Source organism: Bombus fervidus, chromosome 7 (genome assembly GCF_041682495.2).
Source record: "Bombus fervidus isolate BK054 chromosome 7, iyBomFerv1, whole genome shotgun sequence".
Lineage (NCBI taxonomy): Eukaryota > Metazoa > Arthropoda > Insecta > Hymenoptera > Apidae > Bombus > Bombus fervidus.
Window position 1 is genome coordinate 9662557 of NC_091523.1, and position 19119 is coordinate 9681675.

General features: G+C 33.3%; 3 protein-coding genes across 8 annotated transcripts in view; 1 reads left to right on the top strand and 2 right to left on the bottom strand.

Moving 5' to 3' along the window:
- Sap47 (Synapse-associated protein 47kD) overlaps nt 1–6593 on the top strand; it is a 92206-nt gene extending 85613 nt beyond the window's left edge. For 3 of the 4 annotated variants that reach the window (XM_072007118.1, XM_072007116.1, XM_072007117.1), the window contains one exon: nt 4264–6593. In XM_072007118.1, coding sequence (XP_071863219.1) covers nt 4264–4442 — 179 coding nt within the window. In that variant the 3' untranslated portion in view covers nt 4443–6593. Of the gene's footprint in view, nt 1–590; nt 1736–4263 lie in introns of those variants that run through there. The other variant, XM_072007119.1, reaches the window with a different exon arrangement.
- Nucleotides 6594–7874: 1281 nt separating this feature from the next.
- On the bottom strand, nt 7875–14101 carry LOC139988864 (uncharacterized). The gene is given in 18 exon segments (XM_072006650.1): nt 7875–8069; nt 8145–8271; nt 8360–8564; nt 8567–8968; nt 9046–9286; nt 9373–9456; nt 9517–9561; nt 9643–9936; nt 10004–10473; nt 10541–10655; nt 10734–11108; nt 11186–11618; nt 11688–11883; nt 11947–12377; nt 12456–13077; nt 13154–13676; nt 13760–13878; nt 13942–14101. Coding segments are annotated over 16 exon segments (4623 nt in total). The 5' UTR covers nt 13760–13878; nt 13942–14101; the 3' UTR covers nt 7875–8009.
- Nucleotides 14102–14423: 322 nt separating this feature from the next.
- On the bottom strand, nt 14424–18443 carry LOC139989125 (protein DENND6A). 3 transcript variants are annotated; one of them, XM_072007114.1, is made up of 10 exons: nt 18308–18443; nt 17656–18191; nt 17264–17560; nt 16902–17174; nt 16637–16822; nt 16324–16571; nt 16051–16241; nt 15726–15994; nt 15448–15660; nt 14424–15363 (listed from the first exon to the last, which is right to left on the bottom strand). In XM_072007114.1, the coding sequence occupies exons 3-10, from the start codon at nt 17411–17413 to the stop codon at nt 15163–15165; spliced, it is 1731 nt and encodes a 576-aa protein (XP_071863215.1). In that variant the 5' UTR covers nt 17414–17560; nt 17656–18191; nt 18308–18443; the 3' UTR covers nt 14424–15162. The 3 variants fall into 3 exon arrangements, with proteins under 3 accessions (XP_071863215.1, XP_071863216.1, XP_071863214.1); XM_072007115.1 differs by having other exon boundaries at nt 18312–18436; XM_072007113.1 differs by having other exon boundaries at nt 17656–18443.
- Between the last annotated feature and the right edge of the window lie 676 nt (nt 18444–19119).

Here is a 19119-nt window from a genome sequence, read left to right on the forward strand (position 1 = left end):
CGAATTCGTGACACGAGATACGAATGTATAAAAAGAAAAAAACAAAAATGAACTCGTAAGATAAATCAGAAAATAAAAAAAGAAAAAGAAAGAAAAGTTCCTCTTGGATCAAGCAATCTATGCCCAAGACACAAGGTGTCCAAGAAACACATTCTTCGTGAGTATACTCGTATAGATGAAGTTGAAAATTCGAATAATAATCGATCTGTCGATGTTCCACCTTTCTCTTCACCAGCGTTCTAGCTAACCACGTTGCGTCACGTCAGTAGTTCTATATGTGCTCGTTTCTGTCTTTGTTCTCTATCTCTCTCTTTTTTTATCTATTTTTTATCCCTTCTTCATGCGTTTAACATTTTCCTTATCAGTGTGCTTTATCATTCTTACTCGTAGGAATTGCTCGTATAGGATATACAGCTCTCCCTGTCCATATTTTATTAAATTCATTCATCAGATTTACGTATGTTCCTCGAAAGAGTTTACGTTTTGTTTCTCGTTCTCTATGTGTTACGAACCCTGCTCGCCTCTCACTTAGAGTTTTATAATGCCCAATGTGACTAAACGACCGCTTTTCCATTCTATTCTGTCAACAGCCTAAGAAGAGGAATATCCCCCCGATAAAAAAGCATTATCCAAAGCACACCCCTCAGAAATAAATACGACAAGCTTCTTTCCCCGTCTCGAAGACCGACGTGAGCTTTTTCGGTTCTTGTCCACCATCTCCTCTAACCCTCCGTCGCATTTTTCGTATCGAATTCTTCTTCTCCTTCGCCTAACTTTTCGTTGCTATCAAGTTTAAACTGCTCCCAGACTACCACCCCCTCCCCTAACTTGACGCTACGAACGGGGACGTTCTCACGTGACGAACGATCCTCGTCATTTTATTTCCCTTGGTTTGCTTTCTCGTTCTCCCTTCGCTGCCTCTCGTTCTTTTCGTTTCGTTGTCGTTTCTTCCGCTATCGTTTCCCAAGAACCCTTACGCGTCGACGCGATCTCGTGCCACGCGTAACGGACGATCAACGATTTAGGGGTGGTTACGTCGCGCGGTTTTCGTTCTGATCGATCGTAATTCTATATATATATATATATAGATATATATATAATTACAACGCCGTGATTTACTGTGACTGTCGTCAACGTGGCTTATCGTCGTCGTGTTCGTCGTTGATCATTTCGTCGCTGTACTCCGTCGATATTTATTAAATTGACGAAATCTATTGGTCGTCCAGTTTGATTCGAACAAAGTGACCGACGACCAACCCTCTCCACACTGTTCTTTTCCGAGGATAGTTAATTTTGATAGACGCTCGACTCGAGACTTCGTTCGAGATAGAAGAAAAGACGAACACGAGAAGAAGAGATACAGAGAGGTTAGAGGGAGGGATTGGGGAGAATAGACGACTATAATAAGAAAACCGCGAGAAGAAGGCAGCGTTTCAGGAGACACGTCGGATTTGAAACGCGACAAGAAACGACGCGTTAAATATCGATGATAGCGATGTAGTGACACGCGATTAATGGTACGCATGCTGAGGGGAGAGCAAGAGAGAGAGAGAGAGTAAGAGCGTGAATGAAAGGGAGAGAAAGAGATAGCGAGATCGTGTGTAATAGGTGCGTGAGGGAGAGAAAGAATGAGAGGACGATTCTTTCGAAGAAAGAACGTGGCAGAAAGAGGGTGAGAAAGAAAAAACGAAAGAACCTTTGGTAAAAAATGAAAAGAAGAACACAAAAAAAAGAAGGAAAAGGGTACGTAATATACGCAAAGTGAAAAATCGTAATAAAATCACAAGCAAAGAAAAAAAAAAACTTGATTAAATGTCTGTATGTCTGTCCGTTTGTCTGTCGTCTGTCTGTCTTCGTTCTTAATCAATAAATATTGTCTCTTGTCGATTCTCTCCGTGTTGTAAAACGTTAAGGAAAACATTAAACACATAACGTAGGAGGAAAGAAAAAGGAAAAAAGGAGGTAAGGAAGGGAGATGAGGAAGATTGGCGAGAAAGTAGCGCGAATAGAGGAGAAGGACGACGCGAAAACTGTGACTCTTGAAATAATGCTAATGGCTCTTTCGCGAAATTAACGCGCTATCAAGCAGTTACTCGAACGAAAGAAATAAATAGCCAAATAAAAGAAAAAAATATCTGCTGATCGTAGTTGGTATCTTCTTCTTATAAAGGAAAAATATTTAAACGAAAAGAAAAGACAGTGATGGCAACAGAAAGAATTTACTAAATGTTACCGTAAAAAAAATTAAGACGAAATAAGGAGAAAGAGAAAAAATATACAAATTCGTTGAATGACAATACGTGTTTTAAAAGAAAACCTAAAAAAGAAAAAAAGAAAAATAAATAAATGAAACGGGGATCGAGGTGTAAACTTTCGTCTCGTCTCTCGTGGGTGTAGTCCTCGTAGTGATTTTCCTTCCGATTCAATTAAACCAATTTAACAGAGAGTTATCGCGCGAAAGATAAAAAGACCGGGCAATCGGCCGGGGGCAATCCGTTTATGCGCCCGTCCACATTCCAACGAATGTCAAAAACCATGCGTATCAAAAGACAAAAAGTAAAAAAGGAAAAAACATCAGATAACGACATTTCATTTAAATCTAAAAAATAGAGTGTATGAGAGAGAGAGGGAGATAAAGGACAGACGCATAACGCAACGAAAGAAGGAGATCGTTACGACGTTAACGATTAGGGAGACGAGGTAACGTGAAACGCGGAAACGAGAGCGGAAATAAATTAATTTATACGCGAGGTTGTTTACATGTGGACAGACGCTTAAGCGGCGTAAACGAGCACGCGAGAAACTCCGCACGTGCACCGGTGCACCTGATTTCCAAATAAATAGAATAAAAAGAAAAGTAAAAATGAAAAAGAAAAGAGATACAAGATGAAGGAAAAAATAAAAAAACAGTACGTGATAGAAACAAATCGACGAAAAGTAGAAAGTAAAAATAATAGAAACGACCGTGGCACGAACGCGAAGCCTCGATGCAGTCGCGGTGTGCTATCGAACGTCGAACTAGATTTGACATGGAGAGCGCATGTAAAGACGAATCGATATACTCACACACATAGACTGTTAGAGCTAGTTATAGAGACAGAGCGTGTATGCGAGAAAGAAAAAACGAGTATGGAGTTTCCGATGAAAAATTCGGTTAACTCAATTTTCTCTGTTCGACGCGTGAAAACAATTCGTTCGATCAATCCGGAATGAATTTACGCTGGAAATAACGATAATTCGTACACGGTGCAGTTCGTAAGGTGGAACTTTTGGACACGGATAGAAGTTTTCGTACAGAGGGATGACGATTCGCGATGATCGACCAAGTTTCGACGAACGGATTATGTAGGAAATTTCAGGACGAGTTTCACGTAATTCCCGATCGAATCCACGGCCAGTGGGCGCATTTGGTTTAATCGCGACAAAGGGGAAACGTAGTTTCTTCGCGGTTGGATCGATCGAGTCAGACGCGTTTCTCTCGCGTTCCGCGGTTGCTTCCGGTTCCGACTGCGTCCCTTTTCGCCTTCTTCCAACTAAAACATCGCGATTTCGTCGCTTATCGTGATTTCGACCGACAGAAGACAAAATTACTCGCGTTAGAATCTTGGATACAACGTGTACGAGAACTAGGATGGTCGCGGCCATGTCAAAGCTTGCAGGGGAATACTAGTAGCCGCGTACGCTGCGAACGAAGAAAGGAAAAACGTAGCGAGACACGCCGGAAACCCGTCTATCCGGTTCCGTTTCGCGTTCACCCCCCTTTTCTCGGTTCTCTATTCTTGTGTGTGGTTTCAGTTTTTACCCCCTCTTCGCCCTTCGCCACCCCTTTTCTCCCGCTCAACCTTCTGCGCCCCCGTCCTAACTAACACTAACACAGGGACACGATTAAATTCCGACACACCGATACACTGAGGCACAAGGACTGGCGTGTCGCGAGATCGATGCGGAGAAACGGGCGGCCGGAGCACACGCTCTTGAAACAACTCGATTGTACGCGTGGAAAATCGTTTGCCATCTGTAACACACGAAGAACACACACACACACACATGCTAGTGTATTCGTATAAATCGTTCGTCTGATACACATGCACACTGAAATACACGGACGCCAACACATAGGAAAACTAAAAACGGCACACATACACGAACACGCTTAACACTCAAGCGGACTCATCGGTGCATACGTACACTGACACGCGCCGAACAAGGGGCCGCGTGGCCCGCTTGAAACTAGCCTACAACGCTGCTTGTCAATCTCCGCAGAAGAAGATTGGGAACGCGAATTGGAGGCGGAACTGAAGGATTACGAGGTAGTAACAGGTAACGAGGAGAGGAACAGCAACGCGACGCCGATCAGAAACAGCGGCGCGTTGGATAAGGACGATTGGGAGAAACAGATCGACGAGTTGCTGGCCAACGAGGACGACGAGGACCTCAAGTGAGCCGGAAGATTCTTCGCGATGGACCGGATAGAGGCGATCTCGTCGCGTTTCGAGATCATCCTGCGTTAGAAAAGGGAGACTGAGTGTGTGTGAGATCACCGGGTGGATTGTCGCGTCTTTCCTTCACGGAGATCTTCCTCCGGTTGTTCGAAGAGGGGCAGAGAATGAAAGATTCTTGGAACAGGGGGATCTTGTCTTCTTCCCGCTTCCTTTCAGCTTTCAGCTTTGCCCCTCTTTCGCGATCGTTCAGACATCGCCATAAAGGGAGGAACAGACTTTTCGGGGGTGGGTCGATGATGTTCGAGACCGTCGATGCTGCGTCGAATGATGTGACGATGTAATAATGTGTACAAGGGAGGGAGAATGAGACTTAGTCTGAGTATTTTTTCTTTTTTGTCTTTTTTTTTTCTTTGTTAAAAAGATTGGTAAGGGGGAGAGAAGGCGGAAGAAAAAAGAGTTTGAAGGGGAAGAAGAGCCTGTTCCTCGTTTCCCCTTCGACGGGGTGTTTTCCTCGACAACGTGTGAGTACGTTTGCGATCCTCGAGCACGATGAAGATGAGAAAGAACAGAGAAAGAGAGAGAGAGAATAAAGGGGAAAGAAAGAAACGCGGGAAGATAAGTTGTACTACGGTGGTTGTAAAAAGAGAATTATTTCGTCGATCACTCTCGCTTCTCGAACCTCCGTCGATAATTCCATCCATCGATGATCCGTGAACCATAAAACGGTGAACGGGTGTGCACACGAGACGATAATACCTTTAACGCTACACTTATGTCAATTGTTAAACGAGTCGCTCTCGATTACAAGGGCGACTATGTAAGATTTACAGAAGAACAAATTGAAAGAAAGAAAAAAAAATTCCAAGCTTTCCCCTTTGTAATATCGATCGTTAATTATATTTATTGCTTGAAAGAAAAAAATTAATATAAATAAAAGTATGTTACTTTCAACATCGAGCGTATTATGTAATGTTACGCGAAATGCACTGTGCTACGGAATATATAAATATACATCTATATATAAATAAAAAAAAAAAATTAAAGAGAAGAAAGATTTGTTGAACGCTTCTTCATCGGGTTCGAAGGATCGACGACTATCCGAAGTGACACATTACACTGCCGTGTGCCGAAGGACACCGTTTCGAACGAGTATCGTCGAGTATCGTCGGCTATATTTTTTCCCCAAAAAAGAGAGAAAAACAAGTGGAAACAACTCAGGCGCTTTCACGCGCGACGATCCTTTGTCGTTGTTCGTTGATCGTGGATGTTGTATGCCAAAGATGAAATCGATTCGACGAGAAATCGCGAATAGAGGAAAGAAATTGATAAAGATTGACTTAAGTTGATGTTTTTGTTAGTATTACATTATTATTGCCATTATTGTCATTATTACTATTATTACACAGGCGCATTTGTTAATGTTGCGCCGCGAGAAATACGTACGTTGTATTTTTAGGTTGAAGCTCATCCTAATATGTGTTACGTGTTTGCAATATCCGCTCTAATATCGTTGAGCGCGCGTTAACGTCGATTTGGAGTGAGCGCGTGACGTATAAAGGCTCGAATTACCAATAGCACTAATTAACAAGAATCGATGATGATAGGAAACAAACAATCTCTCGACAGGATTTTCTGCGACATGCCGTCCAATTATTTCCTCGACCTCGTCGAACAAACCGGGTCGAAACAACAATTCTCGTTCGTAGACCAGAAAAAGAGTCGCGTTGGATCAAGTTTAGCGTTTCACGGCACGATGTTTTATCTTCGTTAAAGCGCGCCTTCGCAACGTCACGTGTACGCTCTGCGATCGATGAGGAAATATTAGAAGGTTCGATTGTTGTACAAGGCGAAGGGTGAACTTGCTATCGATACGAACTAAAGTCGAGAGAAGAGAAACGATGATGCGAACGATCGTATATTTGAGGGAAAAAGAATGAGAAAAAAAAATAGAAACGGTCAAAAGAAGTAAGCATCATATTCGTATGAAATCGTTACACTTCCGGTTTCGGAAGAGGATCGTTTTGCGTGCGCCGCCATGTTGAGTCCAGATCTTTCGTCAATTCTTCCCACACGTTTTCTATGTTAACCTCTATATGTCCGTGCATCGACCGACTGATTCGATGCATCTGAGAATAATATTAAAAAGAAAAAGGAAAATAATGAAATACATTTATTTAGCTTAGAGATTCGTAAAAAGGAAGTAGAATTCTTTAAGGAAGACTTGATTCTGAACTCAACGCTGGTTCACCGTGTGCGCGTGTTTCACCCAGCTCGCTGTGAAGTTTTTAATTCGCACTAGTCGTTAGGTCGATATATGTATATTGTACGAGATATATATATTAACGTTAAGCTATCGCAATTAATCGGGCCTAAGTTCGTCAAAATGTTAATGAAAGACAGACGCGCGTTGTACGTACGCATACATTGTATATGGGCACGTTAAAGGCCGAGATGCTTGGTAATCATGTGATTTATCTTTCGAGGTTACATCGAAGGAACGCAAGAGATATAGGCAAATACTGGCGCGACGTTGAACGTGTCTTTCGTTGACAAATTGTTGTACATTATTGTATTCTATGATTCCGTTCATGGAGCGATTCTCGTGTTATATTTCTTGTACGCGCGACATGTTACGAGCGCCCGTAGAGACCGCGTTTTATGTGTGTTCTTTGCCCCGACTGACAATGAGACGTGAGGAAAAGTACATTTTCGCGACGAGTCCTTCATCTTTTTGGGTGGCCAGAACGATGGATCAGGAAAGTAATATATAATAATATGTACATGTCGATAAATGAACGTCTTTCCCTTCAATGGCCAAAACAACAAAAGAAAAAAAATGAAAAAAAAAATGAGTATGAAGAAAAAATGAATCATCATGGTGTACTTCGGCAGTCCCCCTATTTCAAAACGACTCTGTGAATTGTGTAATAAAAGCTATCCTATGGTACAGTGCATTCACTCATAAGAATGAACGTAAACCCGATACGTATATATAAAATGATATACATAATATACATATGAAAATATAAATAAATAAAAAAATATATATATATGTTGTTGACTCCATTGAAAGTATGATAATATATTATGAATATTAATGAGAATATAAGGAGGATAAGCATTAATTACGGAATTATTAAGAGAATAATTAATATAAGTGCGAAATGTAACAATAAAGGTCGTGTACCTCGTAAAAAATAAATTGAAAAATACCATAAATAAGTTGATAAATCTTTTACCTGTCAGAGTTCCTTCCAATACCAAAGCTTCTATGTAGAAATACAAAAAACATAAACTTGTGGAGTAAAATAAAAATGATTATGGAAAAGTTGCAATATATAATGTGTTATGTCAATACTTTTATATTTATATAACTGCTTACATAAATTAATATTTTTAGAGTGTAATGATATTAATAAAAAAGGCATCATATTTTAAAAAAACATGGTATTTTAATACGAAATACATTTTAAAAATACAAAAATACTGCTGCTTCTTATTAATTTGTTCTTAATTAGCACAATCTATTTACAATACATTAAACGATATAATATATTGTAGAATATATTATTTTCGCCTGCTTCTTAAATTACGAGTTGGTACTGACGGTGTGATAGTTACTGTACTCTAAACAAACAAACAATATGCAAAATAAATAAATGATGTATTCGATAGATTATAGAAAAATTTTAAAAAACTTACCTCGAGCGGCTCGATATCTTGGAAAGATTCATCTTCTGTAATGTACAATTTCTTTCTACGAGTATTTTTCTTCCTTTCCGAAGCTGTTTCTCGAGATGGTAAAGTAGTAGTACGTTTTACACTTCGTCTAAAATATAAAAGTAATATGTTTCAGTATAAATTTTTAACTTAGAAAGACATACTACTCTTTTATATCTCATTTTTGTGTAATATACTTTGAATCCGAGCCAGAAAGATCGATCACTGAAATTTCATCCTGTTTCGGAGACGATGGTGTAAACTTCTTTGGTGGACGTCTTACTCGACGATCTTTAAGCATCACCTCGTCTTCAGATGTATTTTCACAACACTCTTTATCTTTAGAACGATTCTTTATTAACTACAAAAGGCAGTTATTAAAGAAAGTTTGTTAAACTATATTAAATTTTGTAATGAAGATACCTTTTGCTTTTGCTTTTCTAACTCTTCTTGTTGATTTTTTACTAAGCTTTCATACTTCGCCACCATCTCATCTCTATTCTTCATAAATGATTCCATTTCACGCTCTTTCTCAACCAAGCCATTCCTCAGTTCATCGTTTACAGCTCTTAACCTTTCATTCTCCTCTTTCCTTTCTTGAGCAGTTTGTTCTAAAAGATCTAATATTTTGGCATTTTGCTCGCTATGTTTAACACGCATTTCTAACTGTTCGATATATTCTTGTTTTTGAGCAAGCATTTCTTTCGTATCTGTTAGATTCTTAATTGTACTCTTCATTTCTATTTCCATTAATTTATCGCTTCTATCATCATTTTCTTCGTGTTTTTGTATCATAAATTTCATTTCTGTGAAAATGCACAAGGTAGTAACTTTAAGGGGAATATCATTTGTTAAAATAACATACCATAGATACTGAACTAACCTTTTTGAAGAGAAATAATTTCAGCATCTTTCTCTCGCTCTTGTTCTTCTGCTTGTCCCAAACGATCTTCAAGTTGTAAAAGCTTATCATTATTCTCATCCAATAACTTTTGCAGCTGATCTTTTTCAACTTGACATGTTTCTAAATTCTTATTTAATTCACGAATTTTTTCCTGAAGCTCAGTTATACTATCAAGATTACGTTCTAGCTCTACTATTTTAGCGGCATGAGCATCGAGACACTAGAGTTTTATTGAAAAAAATTATTAAATTTTACTGAAAAATATATACATACATATAGTATATTTATATGAATTTAATTAAATACCTGCGATTTAATATTATACTTTTCTACTATGGATGAAAGTTCTTTTTGTAACTTATTTGTTGCTTCTTCGTGTTCATTTTTACACTAAAATAAAATTAAACAGATCATATTCCTGTAAAGAATGGTGATATTACTTATACATACCTTTGAAATATGATTATCAAACTCTACTTGCAACGCGTTCAATTTCTGTAAATATATAATCTTTTTATTACATTTGTATAAAAATTTGTATAAAAAGTTATTATAGAGTAATAAAAAGTAACCTACTTCCTTACACTCACTACAGTCACTTTTAGTGAAAGGAAGCTGCCCGTCATTCTCTTTATTTTCTTGTTCGTAATCGCTAATTTCTGTTTTTAAAAAAGTCTTAATATTATCTGCATTTTTTAATGTCTCTTGAATCTGCATTTTATCTTGCTTCATTAAAGAAAGTTCTTCCTGAAGCAAATCAATCGATTGTTTATATTCTTCTGCATTAGTCTTACTTTTATTATTTTCTTCAACAAGTTTTTCTATTTTTTCTTCTAAAACTAATACCTTTTGGTCCACCTCTTCTTTCATCTTAAAAATAAAAAAAGAATTATGCAAGTATGAAAAAAAGAGCATGATATTACATCTAATTACCAACCAGACATTTTTCTTCGTACTGTGTCTTAATGTCATCATATTTTACCATCAATTTTGTCAATTTATCTAATATAATTTCATGATCATCTGTCTCTTCAGTAAAACTTGTCTGGCTAGCCTCTTCTTTTATCACATTTTCAATAGTTTGACTACTTTTATTGAATATATCGTTCTTAGATGTTTGTAAAGAAGCTTCATTAGATTCTACGTGCGCTTGACAACCTATGTCTACTGTTTCTACCGCTACTTCCTCTTTTACACTTTCATCATTGCGGTTTTTAGATTGTGTACTATTCATTCTTAAATTACATATCTGTTCAGATATATCTTTTAATTTGACTTTGGCAAACTCCAGTTCTTGCTTTAAACTTTGTATTTCAGTTGTACTTCGAACTAATTTTTCTTCCAGAGCAGAATTTTCTTTGCCTACTGCCAGTACCGTTTCTTCCATTTGAGCATCGGATATATGTTCTGTAAAGTTAATAATATATTAAATTACATCATGACTTTAAAGTCGTATAAAATTATGTATACATACCTGTCTGTGTATGCTTATTATTTGAATCTACTATTACTACTTCTACTTTGAGATCAGAAGATAAATCTTCTTCAACAGCAATATTTTGATTTCTACCTTTAATGTCTTTATATTCCTATAAAATAAAGATTTATGTTATTAGTGCACTTAATCGATGCAATGGTATATTTTAAAAATGTAAATAATAACATACATTATCTTTATATTCCCAATCTTGTTCTATATTTTTTGTAGTATCAACTGTTTTTTTGAGTAATTCAAATTCATTTAATAACAAGTTCTCATTTTCCAATTTACATATTTGATCTTCCAAATCTTGTATTTTGTTTTCATAATTCAGTATAATTTTATTTTGATTTTCTAATTTTTCTTCAAATATATCAACTGTTTTAGTTTCTTCTGTTAAACACAAATTAATATGTGCAAGTTCTGCTTCTAAATCATCTATTGTTTCTTGTTTTTCATATAACTCTTCTTCTTGCTCTTTAATTATATGTTCTTTTTCTCTCTCTTTTGTAGTAATATCAATATATTCTTGTTTTGCTTCATTTAAAAATATCTTAAGTTTCTGGAATAATTCACAACGAAAAATATGTTTAATATCGCGAAAATTATAAATATAGTATTAATTAATAATTATCATACCTTAACCTGTTCCTCCCTGGCAGATAATTGAGATTTTAATTCTTCTACATAACGAATTGTATCTTCATCCGAACAGACATCCTTTTGAACTGCATTTAATAAATTGTTTGCATTTTTTAGATCTTCCTTTGACAAACTGAGTTCGAAAGTTATTTTAGTTTTTTCAGCCATTAAGTTTTGATTTGTTTCCTTAAGTTCCTTCACGCTATTTTTTAACAAGATGATCTTCGACGTTAAGTGTGAATTTTCAATTTCTAATTCTTCAATGTTTTTGGAGTCATCATTTAGATCTAAATTATTAATAGAAACAGATGAACGTCTTCTTTTACGACTATTAAGTTGTTCCAATTTTTCCTTATAAAAATCTTCAACTTGTTTTACAGACCAGTGAAGTACATCCTCTTGTTGTTCTTCCACGTCTTTCATACGATTCCTAAATTATATTTGACAAAGTTTACATAAAAGATGTTAGCACAGAGGAAACGAATGATTTAGTACATACTTCCATTCTGTTTCAAGATTTTTCATTATAGATGTATAAGTGTCAGCCATTTCTTCGCGTATCTGCAGATCGCGAGTCAATGCAGAACTTTTTAAAGTAGCAAGTTCTTTTTTCAATCTTTTATTTTCACTTATTAACTCATTGTAATCTTCTGACTGAGCATAATCAGAGTTATCATCAACTATATTTTCCCAATCTATAAAGATAATTCAAAATTATAAATTCTACTGTAAATTAAGATTAATAATACAAAACATACCTTCACTTTCCAGTTCTGTAGCATCCCAATCAGTTTCTGTTTTTATGCTTTGTGTAACTATTCGTGAAAATCTTGATTTAGTTTTCTTGCATGCTTTCTCTTTTTCTATAACTATCTTTTTTGCAATAGCAGAAAAATTGAGCACATTTTGTGTTTCTATGTACAAATTTGGTATAGGATTAATATTGACTATTAAAATTATATGCTCTTTTCCAGATAATGCTTTTTGAAATAGTCTTGTTAATTTTGATTCTCTGAATGGGCCAATATGTTCTATTTTCTGTTTCGATAACTGTCCTTCATGAATGGTTTTTAAACATCTTCCTAATACTAGGAGACTTGTATTAATATTTTGTGCTTCTTTTAATCTGTCTCCAATATTTAAGGTTTTTTTTAATCGTTCCGATCCAGCCAAATCACAAAATGCAAACCTATCATTTGAGAAATAACAAGTAACAAAGCATGTAATTAATATCTAATAAAAATAAAAAAGATTATTTTCTACATACGTGCTAACTTCAACAGAACTGGGGTCATTCTCAACATAATATTTCAATAATTTTATGGTGAATATACAATGTGATCTTGAACTTCTTGCATTCAAAGCAGTTGCAGCTACTTTCAAATTATATTGTCCTGCCATTAAAACTTGATAAGCTTCAGAACCAGAGTTCACACAAACAGTTTTTAAACCTTTAATAAATGTTCTTCCATGGGTATCTGTTGCTAATTTAAGAGGCGTTCTCTTTTTCTGACACTCATTTGATAAAAGATCATATACAATTTCATTATAAATTTCAGCGAAAGAAACCCAAACAGAATAATGTGCACCAATACATTGACTAGGTCTAATAGGTGATTCCTCTTGTAATAATTTTTGCATATCTTTATAAGCATTAATAAACTGATATTTATCTACAGAAGCAAATGTTAGTAACTTGGTTTTTATCTCTAATTCTTGGGCACGTTCAAGAGGATCCAAAATAACAATATCACAATGATTCATAGGTTTATAAGAAGGAGTAGACTTTGGTGTAATGTTTGAAAATACAAATTCTAAACATCTTGGTACTATTCCAGGGGATGTGGTAGTCCCTTGTAATGTATAAGATTTCCCAGAATTTGTAGTACCTATGAAATAATATTAAAATAATTTAGAACATTATATAAATTATTATATATAAATTTAATGGTATAATATATTTACCATAAGTCATGATAGTACAATTTTGTCCACTTAAAAAATCTATCATTTGCTGCTTTATAGATTGTTCAAACAATTCTAACTGAGTAGTTTCTGGTCCAAAGGTTTTAGTAAATGTAAACTTTCTACACACAATATCAGTACTATTGGATCTCTTGAGACAGCTGGTATTATTATCTAAAGTAGGCAATTTTGTGAACAAAGTAGTAGAATTGATAATTTTGTATGCATCTTGTTGCTCTTCAGATAATTTTAATTTTTTAGGGAATGGTTTCATTCGTAAATATACTTTAACTGTTTGTAAAGTTTCTGATTCTGAATTTAAAGAACCACTTTGTACAGTATAATTGGATTCTTCACTTTGAGTTTCAGTGTCATAAACAGAAAGTAAATTTTTCTTAGTTTCCTTTAAGACACAAGGTCTCTTTCCATAGGCTAATATACTAGGATCTCTGCCAAATAAATATGACATGTCATCTGGAGGATTATTATAAGAAGATCCAATAGAATCTAATATGTTATCCATCTACAAACATTGAAAAATATATGTTATTCTTTTGTTATACTAATTCTTGTAATGGAAAAAAACGATCAAAATTTTGTTCATACCTTCTTGTGATAAAACTTTCGATTAATTATGTCACATTAAAAATAAAATATCTTTGCACTTATTAAACAAATATTATTTAATGAATGGAAAAATTAAAATCTTCCCTTGTTATTGCATACTTCTGAAAACAAATCTTATTTTTAAATAAACCGATAACCTGTTAACAATTTTAAATATGTACCTTTTACTTTATATCTATAGTAGTCACTTATGAAACATTAGATTAATACCTGCTTTCACATGCTATATGAAAATTTAAACAATTAAATCAAAATAAACATTAACGCACATTTATTTCTCAAGAAGCTCGCGAATCCACAGCCACAACAAACGGTTAGTATTTTATTTTGAAATCTTGTCACGAGAATACTTCCCTCGGATTGGTACAATTTTCGATAGACATATTATTACCGCGCTCAGCATATAACCAATAAAAGTCAAGATATACTTTTAACGACCAATAAGAATGAAGATAAAAAACTGTGTTCTAATTAGACAAAACGTCACTACCTTGTACTTAAAAATATAAAATTTAGTTAAAGCAATTATATTTTTTAAAAAAATAGTACATATAAACAATATATAGAAATAGTTTAAATGTAAAAAATTAAGTAATGATTCCTCTTAATTAGATAAGGTGATTATAATAAACATATGCATAACCACATTATTAAAATAAATCTTTATTACATTTATCATTCATATCAATATTTACAGATCTCAAATTAAACACATATGTACATATAGCAGTTAGTACTCTCTTTTTTATGTTACCTCCACACACGATGACAATCTATAATAACTTTTGGAATAAAAAATATATTTTTTGGACGTTTGAAAAAGGAGTCCAATATTATTAAAAATTGTTTAAATTAAACGATGGTTAGAGGAAGAGACATGGTTATACAACGTAGATATAAATTGTAAAATATTAGAAAACAATATAATCATTTACAGAAAAGAAACATGATAAATATACCTAACATTTTATAATTGTAGGAATACTAACGTGAGCTCATAAGTCTTTTGTTGCACCTATGAAATATTTCACGCACCATTATTGACTTTTGTATCACGTTTCATGTTACATATAAAAAGAATATTTCATCCTATAATATCCACTTCAGAGTATTTAATCATTTGAATCAACAATGGAATTACAAGTAAAAATAAATTACTTTTTCCAAAGTACATCAACAGTTATTTTTCTACATTTTTATGTCTTTTACACACTTTAGTCACTATTTTTTTCATTCAAATCAATTTTTTATTATGTATCAACAGAGTCAACTGTTGGAAATATTTTCAATCTAATTCTTTCATCACATGTTGATAACTTTAAATTGTTTTTAAATTATGATTCCATTTAACGAGTTTTAAAATTAATACAGTAATCGTAATGTCAAGATTCGTGATTCAGAATGCCTTTTAAATCATCTGGCAATGTATGTGTGATGTCATTTATCCTTTCTTGAAGTTTTTCCCTTACAGAATTGCCTATAGGTACTTCATCAACGTAAGTCTTTTCTAATTTCTGCCGAATTCTAAGAATCATATCTACCAATTCTACCTCCTGTTTTCCTTGTACCCAGGTTTTTAAATCCTACAATAATGGTAATTTGTTTAAGAAATAAAACAAACATTTTTTTTTAAACAGATCAAATTTTCATATTGAACGCGAACATACCGCTTGTGATAATGCCTCAAGTTGTATAACTTGTAACTTTTGTGATAACTCTGTGTATCTAGTATGAAACCAACCAGAAAAATTAGGTGAACGGAAAAATCGTCGATATAATCCTACCCAATCTCCTTTTATGCCTGTGGTTAATTGTGGCCCAGCACTACTTAAAGTAGCTAAGAAATCGTTTGGATTAAATAATTCAGGTATAGGTGTAGCCTAAAATAATTATATTATTATAGTTTCAAATGTTTAAAACATTCAACAGACAAAATGATAATTACTTTAAAAGGTGATATGTCCTTTTGTAATGGCATAAGACTTGCAATATATCTTTCAAGAGGTATCATAAAACTTTCAGTCAATTCTATCAAATGACGTTTTAAAAGAGCTGTTTGCACTTCCCCTGGCCTCTTTGTTTGGATACCTCTAAATAATTTCTTCAATATAGTTTTATCCTTCTGAAGGAAAGGTTTATACTGAGTATAAACTCCTGGCTTTGAATCTAATATTTTGAGATTCTCTGATTTCTTTATTTTGTACCTTTGATTCTCTAAAATATAAAAAATATTTAAATATTCTATGTATATACTGTTTCATAGAACTTACCATTACTAGTTCCATTACTTATTCTTATAATATGAGGCCAATGTTGTAGAGTTTTGGCAAAAAATGGATTTGTTACGCCTAATATTACAGCAGGTGGTGATGGAGCATCTGTAGTATATTCTTTAAATTCAGAATCATGAATTGTAAAATAAGGTCGGTGATCAGCACAATATTTTAATGGTGCAATCATCCTAAAAAAATAGCATATTTTTTTATTTCATTTTCTTATTAGAATTATTTTTAATTATTTTCGAAATATAATAAAATACTCACGCAATAAGTGCTTGGACCATTTCAGAGCAACCAGTAGGTGAACCAGCCATAACAACAATTGGTTCACTAAGTAATACTAATTCCCATAATAAATGTACATAACTTACAACACTAGCTAAACTTCTAAACATATCTCCTTCATTGGCAGATGTTAAAATTAGTCTTCGAGTTGCATGAAAATTTGGCGCATGATCCATGGCAGCAATTGTAGGTGCAGTTGCTTTATAGTTTTGATTTGGAATATATGTCTAAAATATGAAGAATGAAAAATAACATATGGTGGAAATACGAATTACAATGTATCAACTTTTACCTGGAATAAAACACCTATAAGTGGTAAATGCACTACTTGGCCTGGTATTGGAGGAGGCCATTGATCAATTTCCCTTACAATAGCTTCCATCACTGCATTGCCCATTTCAAAAAATTCAGGTGCAATTAAAGCACACAATTCACCAAAGAGATTCACAAATGGCAGTTTTGTAATTATAACAATACTCTAGCATATAAATAAAGTTATTATTTATGCTTCAAGATCCTGTATTTACATCTTTATTATTTTAGTATATAAAATAAACCTTTTGGAAATATCCTCTTGGAAGAGACTTATCTTTCACTTGACGAAAGTATACATAACCCCAATAATAATCTTTATCACATTGTAAAAATGGAGGTGACTTTCTATCGTATTCTTTTAAGGCTTTAGTCTCTTGAAGGATAGCTCCACTCTGTCTTATTCTGACATGATATTGTGTATCTCCCATACAACCAGAGTTAGAATCGGGAAAAGCAAGATAACAAACATTAGATCTCTCTTGTTCAGATAGTTTGATATGAGATGGATATATAGCCTGTATAAAAGAAAAACAGATATCACTATAAATGTTTATAAATAAATAATTGTATTACAAATTAAATATAAAATGTAATAAAACGTTACCTCTATAGCTTGACCTAATTCAAGATCAAAAGTAACAATACACATGCAATGTACCCAATTATGAAAACGTTCCCATTTTTCATATATCATTTCTTCTTGACTACTTATAGTATCCATTCTCCTAGTTCTTGAACAAGAGGCAACTGACATTTTATAAGAATTTGGTTAACATAACCACATGCATATATTAGGGAACATGTCACCTTGATATCTTATTAAGTGACAAATTTAAAAACTTCTGTTTAATTTATAACTTAATGTGTGTGTGTTATATTTCCTATAAAGGAATTTGGATATCTGGAAACATATTAAAATATTATGTTTTATACTTTTATGCTATATATTATATTATACAATATGTTAGCTTATATGTTTATCAATAAAGAACTTACAACTTTATTTAAGGTACACATTATTCCGTGCTTCTGGATTAAAATTGTTTCCTAGATAGTTTTTCTTTCTATTTTAATAATCTCATAATTACTTTTAACTTCAGCATATATATATATATATATTTATATATATATACATATATTTTTACCCTGTTTAATGATATTTAAAAACATTTAATACACTTATGCACTTTGTTTACTATCATTGAGAACAAGGATCAAAATGTCAGGGAAGAATGTTAATTGAACAATGAAAAAACTCAAGTATCAAAAACACGAGGGTCATTACATGTACACTTATTTCATTATTCTTTACTATTTACACACAATTGTTAAAATGCCCACGTGTTTTCCATCTTGTAATAATAATAATCTGCCAAACATGTTAATTTGATTTCGAAAACGATGGTGTGGCAATGAAAATGTTCATGAATAACGTTTACACCAGTACTTTTCTTCGATGAAAGTATCTCCGTATGTACGTATTTAACGTTTGGTTTCGCTTTATTGGAGAAAGTCTTCATAATGCTCAGTATCTATAACAATAGTTTCATAACCTCCCAAATCAAACATGTACGTATTTTCAGAAATTTGATTTATCTGAGCGCGTCAATCTTGTCAGATAACATCAAATCAAAGATATATTGCTTACATACAGATTGCAATCAGTACAATTCTACCTCGCACTTTAGTCATGAGAGATTTGCTTATACCTTATGTCCCTAATAGTAATATTCAACCATAGCAGTACTGACCCTTTATTAACTCGAATCATAAACTGATGTATGTATATATCTATATGCAAATCTCAATAGATACCAAACTTGTTTTTTGCAATATTTATACTTTCTAAAATGTTTAAAGATGAAACTACAAGAAACAAACATAATTGTTTTATTTTTCATTTTCAACCGCATTATATTTCATTCATTTCAGTTCCTTAAGAATATCAAAAAGAATACTGAAAATGTTAAGAACTATTTTCCTATCATTCTCGTTTATATTGTACATACATACACATAAACATTCAATTTTCATATTATAGAATTTTTATTTTAATGAATAATAAATTATATATATATAATACAATATATATATATTGGAAAGAATATATTAATTTACCTATAACAATAAAAATATTAAAATTATCATAAGAAAATTATAAATCAAAGTTTCAATTGTCAAGTGTATTATTGTATACATTATACGAACGAATTTCGTTAATGCATACATAATAAATATATATATGTTTCTTTATATGAATCAATAAATTTCTGAATAGTATTATACAAAGAGGAAATCTTTATCGATGTGCGTGCACTATTCCACGCATGCATATTGCACCGGTATATTGATCAAAAATTTATGATTTGTAACGTGATTGTAATATAAATATAGTTAAATGCATATGTAGATTATATAAAATTTTTCACGAAACTGAATTTCATTTTACAGTAACAAATC

Excerpts from the sequence above, each read along its gene's own strand:
- LOC139989125 (XM_072007114.1), bottom strand. The coding sequence starts at position 17,413 with ATGTCAGTTGCCTCTTGTTCAAGAACTAGGAGAATGGATACTATAAGT. Across the intron at positions 15,995-16,050 it reads AAGTAATGGAACTAGTAATG|AGAATCAAAGGTACAAAATA; the intron begins GTAAGTTCTATG and ends TTTATATTTTAG. Across the intron at positions 15,364-15,447 it reads TTGAGGCATTATCACAAGCG|GATTTAAAAACCTGGGTACA; the intron begins GTATGTTCGCGT and ends CCATTATTGTAG.